We start from the raw sequence: 14,315 nt of genomic DNA, 5'->3' as shown, positions 1-14,315 counted from the left end.
TACCATGGTATAAATATAGTTTAAAGGGACAAACGTTTTAGTAAAAAAAAAGAGAAGAATTCACATAGGCCTATTAAAATCTAAAGAAGTGACATTTAATATCGTTGTAAGCCAGCACTGCCGCATTTATAAAACGAGGACAGTTCGTTATTTTAGGGGTATTTGTGCCCCCTGCCCTCCCCCTCTCCACTATTTTTTCGTTGTGGTGTTAGAAATACTTGCTACTACACAAAGCTGCTCCGATCCTTTGAAACAAGACCTGACTCTTAAAGGTAAAGGCCAGTATTGGAAACGCCCCAATTTCAAAAAATGAAATGGAAGCTCTCATTACCAATCATGTGAAAGAATATGTTTTGACTAATACATTTTGCCGGGAAACCGCCTACTAATTCATATATTTGGTAAATTTGTTTCTCTCATGGTCTGTGAGAGATATAGGGTAGTCCCATATACATCTTTATGTGTATAGTGCTTGTAACTTTACGAAGAATGGGCCAAATTTCTTATCATTTTGATGATTCCAGAACCTTGCAGATGCTAGATGCTAGATGATCAACCTTTTCTGATCGATTCCACAACGTTTCTTTCACAATGCAATCGCATGACCATAACTGGTCTTTACCTTTAAAGGGAACCAAAACCTTCACACTAATTAACTTTTATTGTAAAGTTTAAAAGATTTGAATAAAATCAGTGAAAATTTGAACAAAAAAGGGAAAAGAATAAGGAAGTTATTGCTTTTTTTAAATGACTAGTCACTAGAGGGCGATATTCAATTTGATGACATCATCTGTGGACAACTCTCCATGCCTTTTGTACATAACATTTCACCATTCTTTCGTTTTCTTCGTATTTATTTGTGTTCTTGATCCGACTTCATAACATGTGAAGTAGAATATAATTTTGCATTATATACCTTGCTTTCAGGGGAGTAGATTATCTCAATCACAAGAAAGAAGAAAAACATTACATTTGATGTACAAAAGGCACGGAGAGTTGTTCACAGATGATGTCATCAAATTGAATATCGCCCTCTAGTGACTAGTCATTTCAAAAAGCTTTATCTTCCTTATTTCTTGCCCGATTTTGTTCAAATTTTCACTGATTTTATTCAAATATCTTAAACTTTACAATAAAAGTAACTTACTATGAAGGTTTTGGTTCCCTTTAAGACGACCGCAAAAGGACACACTTTGTAAGCGACAGTGGAAAATAAAGGGGGCATTTATCGGGCAATTATTAGAAACAAAAACACTTATCACAAGCAGCAATGGGAACATTTAAAATGGGCACTTATTTGAGGCGGGAAGGAGGCATTTGTAAAGAGAGGAGGAGACACTTAAATTTATTTAAAAAAACGATGAAATGGGCACTTTTCAGAAGGGAAAATAGCAATTACTAGAACTGGAAAGGTGCACTTATTTCAAAGGAAGTGGGGCACTTGCCAAAGTAAAAGGGGCAAGTATCATATTTGGATAGGGGCACTTTATTATCAGAGGTGAGAGAAATGGGAATTTACACAAAAAAAAGAGGTACTTATTGCAAAAGTGAAAGGGGCACTTTGAAGGGAAAGGGGCACTTATCAGAGGTAAATAGAGGAGAAAGATGAACTATCGACAGGAAACGGGGAACTTTGCAAAAGTAAAGCGGTTTTAGATAGGGGCACTTATTCCAGGTGAAATAGGGGCACTGATAAGAGGAGGAGAGCGGTATCTATTACAAAGAAATGATGCCCTTTTCAAAGTAAAATAGGCACTTATCAGACTTGAATGTGGGAACTTATCATATGTGAAAGAAGCACTTATCTCGGGCACTTGGGGGAACTTGAAAATCCCCCTAGGCTAGCTCCCTCTATTCAATTCAATTCAATAATGGTTTTACTAAAAAAAAAAACAATGCCTCGCAGCCAAAATGCTGAATTGTGCATGTTTACATGTATACATGAGCTTCATTACATAACATTCTATTTTATTTGTTACAATCATTCATTAAAACAGTATTGGTAACCTTTAACAGTATTCATGTGTAGCGTTGAAATCAATCACTATATATTATTTACATTTTTAAAATCTATTAAAGTTCACAATAGTAATAATAATAATTGATCAAAAGCAATACAATACATAACATACAAATAAGTTAAAAAGCTAATGCTGAAATTATTACACCTGTGTCCTTAACAATTATTCATGTTCATTGAAAATTAAAAGTCAGCAAAATGTTGCTCTAAGTTGCCAGTTCATCAACGGTAATAAATTGATGTCTCTGTAAAAAGATAAACATATTCCAGAGTGTAAAACATATAGTTTCCTACGTTAAAACTAAATCATAGTTGGGTACGTATTAAAACATTAGATAATGATAAAAATATTTATCAAATATTGTTAATATATTATGTAAAAATACATTTCTATTATTCATTATTTAGAAGATCTATAAGGTATGGTATTGGACTCTTTCTACATCTGTTAGTTTTGCACTTGTACTAGGTGTACTTTGTTGTTCTCCTCAAGCAGTAGCGACTTTCCTGTTTTTTAACCAGCCAATTCAATGAAAAGGGACTTTCTTCCAGATTATGAGCAAACGTGAGACATAGTTGTTTTCTTCTTTCCTCAAGAGTCACTAAGTTACATGTTTCTAATGCAACATTGTATATGAAGTATAACTACTACACAGAATTATTCTACATGCTTTCTTTTGAGTTGATTCAAGTGCATAGATGTGCTGTTTTGTAAGAGCTCCGTTAAACACAGGGGCACAGTACTCTACAATCGGTCTTATATCCTCTGAATATGGTGATCAGATCTACAATAGGTAGTTTGAATGATTTCAGTGTCCTGAGTATGTACAACTTCTTGTTACTTCTCTTCACTTGAAGGGATCAGTCAGGCGCGGATCCAGGATTTCTTAGGGGAGGGGGCCCAACTTTTTTTTTTTTTTTTTGCTCCCGAAAATTTGAAAATCGCACCGGCCGAAAAGTCGCTCAGTGGGGGGGGGGGGGGGGGGGGGGGGGGGGGGGGGGGGGGTAGTGAGCACATTTTTTTTTTTTGATCTCAAAAAAAAATTCAATTTGCACCCCCCCCCCCCTGGCCCAAAAAAGGTAAAAATCACGTGATTTTACATGACTTTTTTCTCCCCCCCCCTGGATCCGCCACTGGGATCAGTAATGTGTTTATTCCATTTTAGGTCACTCTGTAAGATCAAACCCAATATTTTGGAGATTCTACATTACATAGTAGTTGGGTATCATCAATAAACAAGGCCGTCTGTTGTACAGGTTGCTTACAAAAGGAGATCTGCATAACTGAACATTTAGAGGCATTTAGTTTCATATCATTCCTATTTGACCATTCCTGTAGTTTGGGAAGTTCATCTTGTTCATCTACCCCCCCCCCCCCCCCCCCCCCCCCCCACCCCCCCCCCTAAGAGTATAGCCTCTGGGAATTTCCAAATTTAGATGATGCAGATGTTTCAATGTTTAAAACTTATTGGCTTGGACATGTGACGCTTCCACCAGTTCATGGCTACCAAAATCAGCCTTGGTGGGAGTTTTGTGGCCACGGAGCACCAACATGTGCATACGCAAACAAATAAGAAAATAATTAGGCCTCTAATGGTTCCCAAAAGAAAGAAGAATCACGCGTTTGTAGTTTCATTTTTTTTATTTATAAATGACGAATAAATACTAAATCAAACATTCTTTGCCAAATACTAGGTGAATTATGCACCGAGCAAGAGTAAATAAAATTTTATAACGCGGAACGATATTCATATGTCGATGATGATGATGCGAACTGTTGGAACCTCCCCCTTTCATGCCCTCCTCCTCGACTCCTAGCTCCATGCATGCATGCAGTACAGCTGCATTAGCTAGCTATCCATGCGTAGCTAGCTCATGGTAAACATTGAAAAACGAATTTTGTTTTAGAGTTGGGATTTGAGGACCAATCAATTTACATACCACAATGAGATTCATCGTTGTATTCACCTTTCTATTTGGTATGTATGAAGTCAAATTCTGAGATAAGTGTATTAAAAAAATGTTATTGTTTCATTTTGTTAAGAATAAGAATAAAATTCAGAACAAGTGTCGCGAGTGTGATGGTTGTGATACCACTGTGTGCATTAACTCCAGGGGGAGCTGCGCCGCCGAAGGCGTCGCGAGTTCCAGAGTCTGCATAGCTAGGGAAAACGATTCAAACAGCGGGTTGGCCGTTGCATGGGGCACATTTTTTCGAAGTAGGACTAGTAATTACAATTTTTTCAACTCCTCTTTAATCATAAACTGTAAAATGGAAAATGTTGTGATGGATAAAACATGATGAAGGCTGGAATCGTGATCCTTACAATTTTGTCCTTGCTAGCTGCATTTGAAAGAAATATGTTTTTTGTCAGTGTTGATATTTAGGATTTACCATTTTCTTTACAATGCACAGATTTGAGATTCATGCCAATATTTCTCCATGATAGCATACAGGGACAGCTATAATTAAAAACATTGTATTCGTAGACAAAGGGGGAAATAAAGTTTGTCTGATTTGGCATATTATAATGCAGCTGGTAAATGTCTCATTATTATTATAGTTAATTACAAGCTTTCAAAGCTAATTAGGCAGAGCCATCATCAGTCAGCAGTCACAGTCGCACAACCACCCACTAATTGTAACAGATCCTTGCACACATCATTTATTACCTTATACACTATGATTTTCATTTAATCATTCAATATCTAAAAATCTAGGTATTAATTAATATTGAAATCCTGCTAACTTGTACTCTTTTTTAAATTTTGTCCACTAGGGCCTTTAGGGGTCTGCTATGGAGATACCAAAACTTGGCAACAGGATGTGAACTTTGGAAATCCAACCAATTGGGATAAAGGAAGAGTGCCATGTGCTTCTGACTCCATCAAGTTTCCTGAATCGGTAGGTCATCTGTAGATCTGACTATAAATGTAGTATGTGCTCTGATTATGGAAAAGGTCATCTATCTAGGTTATTAATTCCAAAATTAGCCTGAAGCCTGATTTCCTTTTTTAACCAGCTCACCTTGATGAACCTTTGTTATAACGCTTTACATGTTTGTTTTTTAATGTATGAAGTTGATCATCATACAGCTGCCTTTAGTTGCTTCTATGTCTCCAGGTCAAGAGTCATTTTGCATCCCATTTTGAAAGAGAAAATAGTTTGTAAGTTTTATGACTGTCATTTTGAATAAAATTTGTAGCATTTCATTGTATGCAGAGTTGACATTGGTTAGATTAATTACAGCACAGATCATGTCATAATCTGTAGAAAAATCAAGGAGATCAACTTTTCTTTTTAATGTTGAATTTGAACAAATTTAATATAAAAGCAGTGTATCAAATACATGGAGTATTGAATTACTTAGAATGGTCAACTTGTCATGAGCATGTATGCAAATGAACGGGTTATATTCTGGGACATGTACAGTATTTAAGGTTATGCCGAAAATTGATAGTGAAACAGGCAATTTACGTACCTGTGAGATTTATTTATTTTCTCAATGTTTTCTCATCAGGTCAGTGTCGTGTTCATGCAGACCAACTCGACCTTAAAAGAGATACTTCTTCCACTCAACGGAGCTCTTGTCTTGGACAACAATGTCAGAATTGCTTTCACTGATGACTCCAGCGTCCAGCCAGAATGCACTGGGGAAGGTAGGATGGGGCTCTTACCACTGATAATATATGTCAAGATTACTCAAGTTGAGGAAGATTACGTGTATTTTTATACAGGAATAGATCGATAGATAGATAAATGATTTATCATCATAAAATTATACTTTTGACAAGGGGAAGAGATACAAGTGGTGTTTAGATGTTCTTGAGTCATTCCGTCATGTACCAGTTATTATGCATTCTGTAAGGAAAGTATCGTTAGACATTTTGAGTTTACAAGCCGAATATAAGTTTTTGGAAGTGTTCACATTCATAGTAGTTCTCATATTGCATGATCTCTCTTGTAGCAAAAGTATCAAAGTCCAAATCTTTAATCTTCTTTTTTATATTTTATATTTTCTTTCAAAGAGCAAACCTTTATCGCAGACACCCCTGAGAGTTGGTATAACCCCGGGAACTGGGTAGGAGCCAATGGTCCAGTCGCAGTGGATACAGAGAGTGTACCGTGCCAGTATGATCAGGTCGTCTTCCCCACCGAGAAACTCTTCTCTGTCGGGGTGGACCTTAGTACCACTGTGGGCACAGTCAGCTTTGCAGGGGAGGCAAGTGTGAAGATCTGCAGTTGCATTACTTGCACATGGTCTGCAGAGATTTAAAAGTGTGTCAAATATGTGTTAAAGGCCGGCTGTACTAGTTCAGCCAGAAGGGATTAGACCACCCAGCAAGGTCACTGACAGGTGGCTATCTCATTAACTCAGCTCTCAATTAACATTAAAAAAAGAGGATCATGGGGGACCAACAGCCACCGATTGGGGAAGTTTCTATATAGAGGGAGCAAGTAGCTACAAGTAAGACAGTGTGGCTTTAAAGTCACCAGATGACGTGCTATTTACCTTCTTATACAATGCTTGCTTCAGGCTTCTCATAGTGTCAATAATTATGTTATAGAATTGAGTAAATTTATATCAAAATGGGTATGATAGCTATTTCTAATGTTTCTGTTTGCAGATCTATGCTTTGTAGACAACTACCGTATTTGCATGTGCATTAATGTTACAAGGTACGAGGTAGTACTGGACTACTTTCTTCTACAGATTTCATGCTCATATTGAAATCAAGTCATTGATGAAAATGGCAATGAAGAGTAGCCTATGGGGATATACCTACCTACATGTAGATGAGTGTTTCTACAAATATGAAACGAAGCTGATATTTCTGAGTACAACTAGTTCTATTCTTCTGTTCATTTGTTGCATCCCTCTTGCAGAACTTTGTATCTACAATGGCATTCTCAAGCTTCCTTAGTTCTCCATCTGGCCAGCAGCAGTTTTCCGTGTCCAACAATCCTACCATTCTATTGCAGAACTCCCAGTGTAATGACTTGACAGGGTGTGTGTGTGGGAATGATGTCGAACCGGTTAGTCTTGCATTATTAATTTTCTTTCAAAATGATGTCTAGGTTCTGAAAAAAATGATAAGGTATTGTGGAGATATATTCCTACTGGTAGAGTATATAGATTTTACAAAATTCTTAAATCCTGTCTACTTCTACTTCTACTTCTACGACGATACTCAGCAGGATCCATAAGTCAGGATGTAGTGCTGAGGAATAAACTATCTAGTTCTTGGTCTGGATGCTGGATGGAAGCGCTCCCTTGAAGCCAGGCCCTCCAGTGAAGTAGCGTTAAGGGTCAAGGGTTCTACTCTAAACTTATTTCAGTAATTGTATGGCACTTTGCCTTGTGTATTTGGGGCGCATTGTCTAAAACTAAGAGTTATATTTAAAGGTTTGCCTTTTTAAAATTATATCTAGAGTCTATGCATCTCTTAATATCTGTTCCGCTCCTTGAAGTGCCACACAGGATAGGCCCTAGATCTACTTTGGTTGATTTGAATATTAACATGATTAGGAAAACAGGACATCCAAAAATCTTTTACTTCCATTACATAGTAAATGCTAAATTATTCATTTCTGAGTTTGGCATATTAGCTCCTGATACTTTTTTAAAGACATATTAAATTACAACAAAATTGTGTACCTTGTAGCTATGAATGATGTGCATTTCTCAACTTCTTTTCACGCAATTATCACTCTTGTTCCAAAATTTAAAGCTAGCATCTTAGATGACAACTTAAGTCATGCACACTGGGATATATGGCATATATATTTCACTCATTGTAAACTACATAACACGACAGTGATATAATGATTTAAACAAATTCTTTTCTGTTATCAGTCACGGACAAAGATTTGTGGCTTCAAGAGTACTTGTCCTGCCCTCGCATGTCGGAATGCACCTATCCCTGTAGGAGGATGTTGTCCAGTTTGTGGTAAGAAACTCAGTCTTGTTGTTGTATTGGTTGTTTCATTTTGTGTCATCTACACCGATTGCCTAGATTTAGAGAGCAATTAGCTATATGATGACATGGTGAGTATCCAGGAAATGCCATTTAATGACCAACTCCTTTTCTGAATGGGATACATAAGAACGTTTTCATTATCTGTATGCAAAATCGTTATGTAGGGAATCTTCAGAATATTTAGAAACTTGTACTTCAAAATGTACAATGTGCCACAAGGATTCACCTTTGAGTAAAACATGGAGTTAGGATAACTGAAAGATCTACCAGAAATGATGAAAATGATATAACCTCACCTAGGTGGTCATAATTTTAAAGTGTTATCCTACCTATGTATACATGTCATAAACATTTAGTTATCATTTTCAGTTTGGACATTCTTTTTTTTCTTCTTATTTTTAGGAGCCATTGTTACCATGGAATACAACCCTCAGACGTTCAACTACGAGTCTGTGAAGACAGGCATAGAGAGCAAATTTGGTCTAGGTCCTTCAGCTCAATCTTCCAATTCAGCCAGAGTAAGTTCATATGGACAATTTCAATTCTTGGTCGTTATTGATGTTGCTTTAGGTGGACCTGGGTACTTTCAAGAACCTTAAAAAAAGACCATTACGAAGAAACCTTACACCAGGAAAATTTGCAATGTAAAGATATGAATTTTATTGAAAATAGCACATGTGATTTATTTTAAAGTGAAATACATGGGCGCATTGAGCAATTAGCTATGAAAAGCTTCAACAACCTCTTTGCTTTCAACAGATAATATATCTCTCAAGAATAATTTTTTACAAATTCATACTAAAATTCTATGCTGGAGCTCTATATTACTACTGATTCTCTCTCCCCCTCTCCCATCTTCAGAGGAAACGCCAGGCAGACAGCGATGTTACCATGTACATGTCTAAGACCAATGAGGGTAAGATCCAAATGGTCTTCACAGACAGTAACGGTGGCAGCAGCAGTGGGCAAGCAGCCATTCGTCTAGCTCTCGAGGTGGAGGATGACATCGCTCAAAGTGAGTTCAATGTAGTTTATCATACCTACAGTTGAGTAGAGCTACATGTATGTTTGATACTGCCACTCGGAATAATGTTTCCACCATCATAATACTTGCATAATTAGACTTTGGTGACTGATGCAAATTATTGACAATATATATTGTACAGCAAAATAGTAGTCATATGTATATCGTGTTGGAAATTTCTTGTCATATTTCAATATAATATCCAATTGAAAATGTAACTAAAGTACATGTGAACAATTCACATTTAATTTTATGGAATACTCATGTGATACATTCATGTAGGCATTCAATATATGTTTTGTCTTTGAATCTAGAGTGATTGCATTTTCTCATGACCTACACTTAATAACCTTATCTCAACTGATTTGTACTGTTTAAAACTTGCCCAAAAGTTACTTTTCCTTCTCTTTCTTATTTCTTTCTTTGTTCTATAAGTTATCTAATCTAAGAGGCACTGAGTCCCCAATAAAATCTGGCTAATAAAAAAAAATCACAATGTTGCATGTCAAGTCCTTGGTAGATAATGGCTATTGCTCGTTTATGACACCTCCTTACTTACAGAGGTCTAAAGTCCTTCAAATTTTATTTCTTTATGTTGTTTTCCTCTAGATTTGGATTCTTATGGAGTGACTAGTGTTTCCATGAAGAGCTCAGAAAAGGGAACGGGTGGACTGTCTGGTGGTGAGTATAATCACATATCAATTAAACAAGTTCACTACTAAATCCCAAGATAACTCAGACTAGACTAGAAGTGTAACTTCATACTGGCCAAGTTGCTGGTTGCAAACTATTCGGAGCTAAACAATTGGCGTGGTGATCACACCAGCGCCAAACACTGAATTTGCCCTGCTCCAGCCCGTCGCTTCAATGAACCAGTAACCTTGACTACAGCCCCGTGACATTAGCACTTCTAATACCCTATAAAGAATGGGTGTTACACCAAAATAACTTAATATCCAACAGGCCAATTCCTCAGTTACACCAATCAGATCGACAACAGACTGACAGCAGTCAACTTAAATATTGCATTACACCAAATGCCCAAGAATCAATTGGTTTGAGTCAGTGTAGAGTCGGTTTGGCCGTGTAACTGAGGTATAACACTGAAATGATTATACAGGACGATGTGAGTTGATCCAGTAATTGACTCGATCTTTCGTCTTCCCACTAACAAAGGTGCATTTTTCTAATCTAAGAGATAATGGGTAGTCCCTGATATAAACTATCAATTCTGGGTGGTGCCAGTTTACAATTTACATGGTTTGTCTATATTAGATAGGGTATTCTTAGCGGAAAAGGGAATTAAGATTCCTTACACCCTTCTGTCATGCATGCAGAAAATTGTATATTCATTTATAATACTTTAAAGAGCCAATAATTCATGAGACAAGTGATGAGTTTGCAAATTATTTTACTGTGATTTATTTATACTAACCAATTACTACCAGTACACATACAGCGTTTGAATATCAATCATTATGTTTAAACATAAGGGTAATTCTGATTATTCTATACATGAATTTGATGTAAAACACTGTAATTATTTGAGACCGCATGTGTAATTTATTGAAAATCTCTGTCTTCTACAGGTGGAGTTTCAAATGGGGGAATAGCAGGCATCATCATTGCTGTGATTGTAATCATCTGTTTTGTCAGCACTGTTATCTTCTTAACCATGAGAAGAAAGTAAGTATATGTTTTTACTGCATTTTCTCTGTATCACCAAATTGAAGGCTAGCAAATAACATTCCTATTTAATCCTTTCATAGAGATACAGGCAGTTTTTAATTATGTAAGAATGACACCCTTAAAAGGGCTTTAGCGCAATGGTGTTCATAATGGGACAGTTTCAAAAATTTGAAAACTTACCCAAACAATCTCTGTACAATAACTTTTCATCAACATCTCTGTAGTTTTGTCATGGAAAAGAGAATATAAGGAATTGAAATCTCTTTAAACTAACTTATCTAAAATGTTCATTTTAAACCAGATTACCAGGATTTTCTGTTTTCCTGTTATGCTGGATAATCCTAACTTATCAGGCTTATGTAAGGGGAAAAATCAAAACAAAACAGACAAACCAACTCAACACTGAAAGCATCTTAAACCTGTGTATTGATAGCAACTGTAAGCAGATGGATTTTTGACATGTCAAAGATCACATGTCATAACGTGTGACACATGTATAATACAAATGACAACTCATGGTCCATTATATTTTTTTCCAGCTCATTGGGTTAGGAGGAAAAACCTCTACAGGCTTATAGTGATATTGAGATACAGATGGATTTTTAAAGTGCAAACATGTCAAAGGTCATATAGGAATGGAAACTCAGTCATAATCCATGTTTTTGTTGTTGTTTTATTCAGTTCACTTAGTTGGAAGGATGAACCCCTGCATGCTGACAGTGATATTGAGATGTCTCAAGGTTTGCCACCAGGCTTCATGCAGGAGATCCCTAATCCGACCTTTGACTCCGCTATGAGAGGCTTTGACAACCCTATGTATACCACTACAACCAAGGTATGTACTGCGTGAGAGTATTGATCCAGTGTTTGTTCTGATGACATGTATTCTGGTAACATTAGGTTCAAGCTATCGGTATGTTTTATCCAGGATATTGGTTTAGGATTGTAGTTTAAATAGTTGGTTGGGTTTAGCGTCTACACAATCTATTTGAGGAGGCGAGTTGGCTCATTTGGAAAAGCATCTGCCTGTCGAACCCCGGTTCATGGGTTCAAATCCAACCCAATCCATCTAATGACTGAATCCTGTCTTGTGTGTTAACGTGCCCCTCCCCTATTTCATAGACGTATGCTAAGTGGAACGCACTCCCTCCCTCAGATAGGATGTTAAGTGGATACCAAGTGTAGAGGGCAGTAACCACCTTTGCACATTGAAAACCCTCTACACTATTCATGTAAGAGTATATGGGGGAAACCCCAGTGTAGTGTTACACCTGCACACCCCAAATCAGTTATACCAGGAAGAGAGACCCAAAGGTTAAAATGATTCAGTTTGCTTTTCACCTCTCAGGCACAGGAGATGCCACATACTTAATAATGATAATAAATAGTAATAATGTTCAAGCTTTCATTTTAATAGTGGGATACCATGATTGTTATAAGGAAGTCTATTTCTCCTGTTAAAAGTATTTCCTGTCATGTACTTGTATGTATTACAAAATTAAGAAAATGGTGTGCTTATTTTGGAAAAATGGCATTCAAAACATGATTTTCATGATACCACAGATCACAAAAATACAAGGCAAAAACTAGGCTTATTTGTATCTGGCATACATGTACTGAAAGGAAGATGTAGAATATTTTGATGTCAACTTTAAATTTTTTCGTTTTTCTGATTGTACGATACATTTAATTTATGTGCTATAGGAGAATATTTACGCAGACCCTGCGGAGGTGAAGGTCAACACCTCGGGGGATGAAAAGAAGGCGGCGTATGTGGTGGAGGAGAAGGGCGCCATCAACGGTCCAAAGTGGGAGGAGGACGAGGACATCAAAGCCTTCTCCAATCCGATGTCTGCTGACGTCATGGAGGAGTCCAATGCTTAGAGCCCCATGCCAGAATAGGGAAGTCAATCCTAACAATGTTTGACAATCAGAAGTAAAGGGATTTTTTATACCGGTACATGAAGTAAGTTCTTGTACACGACAAGGTTTTGGAGGATCCTTTTTAAAAAGTAATGATGTATAGTGAGATTGCAAATTACAACTGTGTCAAAGTAAAAAAGCTATTGCAACAGAACGAGAATTACAGACCATGTACAATATTTGTTGGTGACCAATGCAAGTCTTCCAAAATCTTAGGAGTATTGTCCTTTGATTAGAATTAACGTCAAACTTTTAGTAGCCCAAATCTCAATTTTAATATTTCTGTGAATGGAACCTTGTTTGAACAATTACCAATGTGACATATTCCGCGTATAAGGATGTCAGAAGTATTCATTCAATGAAACAAAGTATATGCTAGATGATGGTATTCATTAGATATTCTGTAGCAGCTAACCAATTATGTGTGCTTTAGAAGTGGTATATCACACTGTAGCAATTATTTGTGCTTTATGTAAAAAAAAAGAACCACAATCATGGTATTTTATCTTTATCATCGTTCATTTACGTGTATTCTACACTCATTTGGCTCGATATTGCCCTCTTTTTACACTGTTAATCAGTATTATTTTGTACTAGCCAACGAAAAAAATACACGGTGGCGACGGGCGATTCGCCCCCTAAACCTCTGAAATCGCCACGGTAAATATCAAGACGAGGGCGAAAAAAAATCAATATATCTTGAAAAATCGCCCCCGCCATAAATTGATATTCCCAATGAATTAATAAACCAATTTATTGATGTGTCTGAGTGAAATCTCCGTTCCAACTACCAACTCCAAAACTAGAAACTTCCATCAACATTTTAAAAGTTTTGTGAGTTGCAGCGGATCGGCGGTCGTACCTCCGCCTGCCTGCGCCTAAGCTCCGCGCGGCGGACAGGCCACGGCCCCGATGTAGTTTCGTGCACATGCACAGCATGAATGCATGCGCAGTTCGCACACGTTCACAATAACGTACTAGCTCAGCTCCAGCGCAGCGCGCGCCCGCACGCTCCTTGTATGAAGCAAATAAGTATTTGCGAGTGACGAGAGCTCAACTGCTAGCGACCAAATTGGTACGTAATATGTTTATTTAGTCTTTTTTCTGGCCCTAATTTTTATCATGGACAATGCAATCCCATTAAAAAAAATGTTATTCCGTCTAAAATTGTGTTATTTATAAGTTAAAACCATTAAATGCGAGTATATTTTTACTGTTGTCCCACATACTGATATATTTGTAATAACGAAACGTGCAAAATCAATGCCGGATTTTTTTCCTGTAAAATCGGTATAAAGCAAGTTTCGTACACAGAAATTGAATTTTGTTATAAAAAAACCGTAAATAAATATATAAAGGATGTTCCTACTCCTCAGAATCTTTCTTACAACTGTTTAATTAAATTAAATTATTTATATACGATTGATTCCAGGCCAATTGTCATGAGTGATGATGACATCAATTTCTGTCTACGAAATGAAACTAGCTTTGGCTTGGCCTTTAGAATTAGAGTCTATAAAAAAAAAATAAGGCCATGATTTTGCATGTTTCGGCATAACAAATAGACCCTACATCGGTATGTGGCACAACAGTAAAAATATTTACTCACATTTAATGGTTATAAATGGTCTAAATAACACAATTTTAAAGGGAGTTGGTCTACATTTTTTTTTAATG

At 36.9% G+C, this 14,315-nt stretch overlaps 1 protein-coding gene across 1 annotated transcript; it reads left to right on the top strand.

Annotated features, from left to right (window-relative positions):
• The first annotated feature begins 3,849 nt into the window (after positions 1-3,849).
• LOC579507 (protein amnionless) lies at positions 3,850-12,777 on the top strand. Its single transcript, XM_003726432.3, has 12 exons — positions 3,850-3,999; positions 4,810-4,925; positions 5,542-5,680; positions 6,050-6,243; positions 6,909-7,058; positions 7,879-7,972; positions 8,405-8,520; positions 8,864-9,017; positions 9,636-9,707; positions 10,616-10,712; positions 11,397-11,550; positions 12,420-12,777. The coding sequence occupies exons 1-12, from the start codon at positions 3,966-3,968 to the stop codon at positions 12,597-12,599; spliced, it is 1,500 nt and encodes a 499-aa protein (XP_003726480.1). The 5' UTR covers positions 3,850-3,965; the 3' UTR covers positions 12,600-12,777.
• The last annotated feature ends 1,538 nt before the right edge of the window (positions 12,778-14,315 follow it).

The sequence above is a fragment of the Strongylocentrotus purpuratus genome, unplaced genomic scaffold (assembly GCF_000002235.5).
Source record: "Strongylocentrotus purpuratus isolate Spur 01 unplaced genomic scaffold, Spur_5.0 spur5_scaffold_5, whole genome shotgun sequence".
NCBI classification, from domain to species: Eukaryota; Metazoa; Echinodermata; class Echinoidea; order Camarodonta; family Strongylocentrotidae; genus Strongylocentrotus; species Strongylocentrotus purpuratus.
This window is presented reverse-complemented; position numbering and strand designations above follow the sequence as displayed.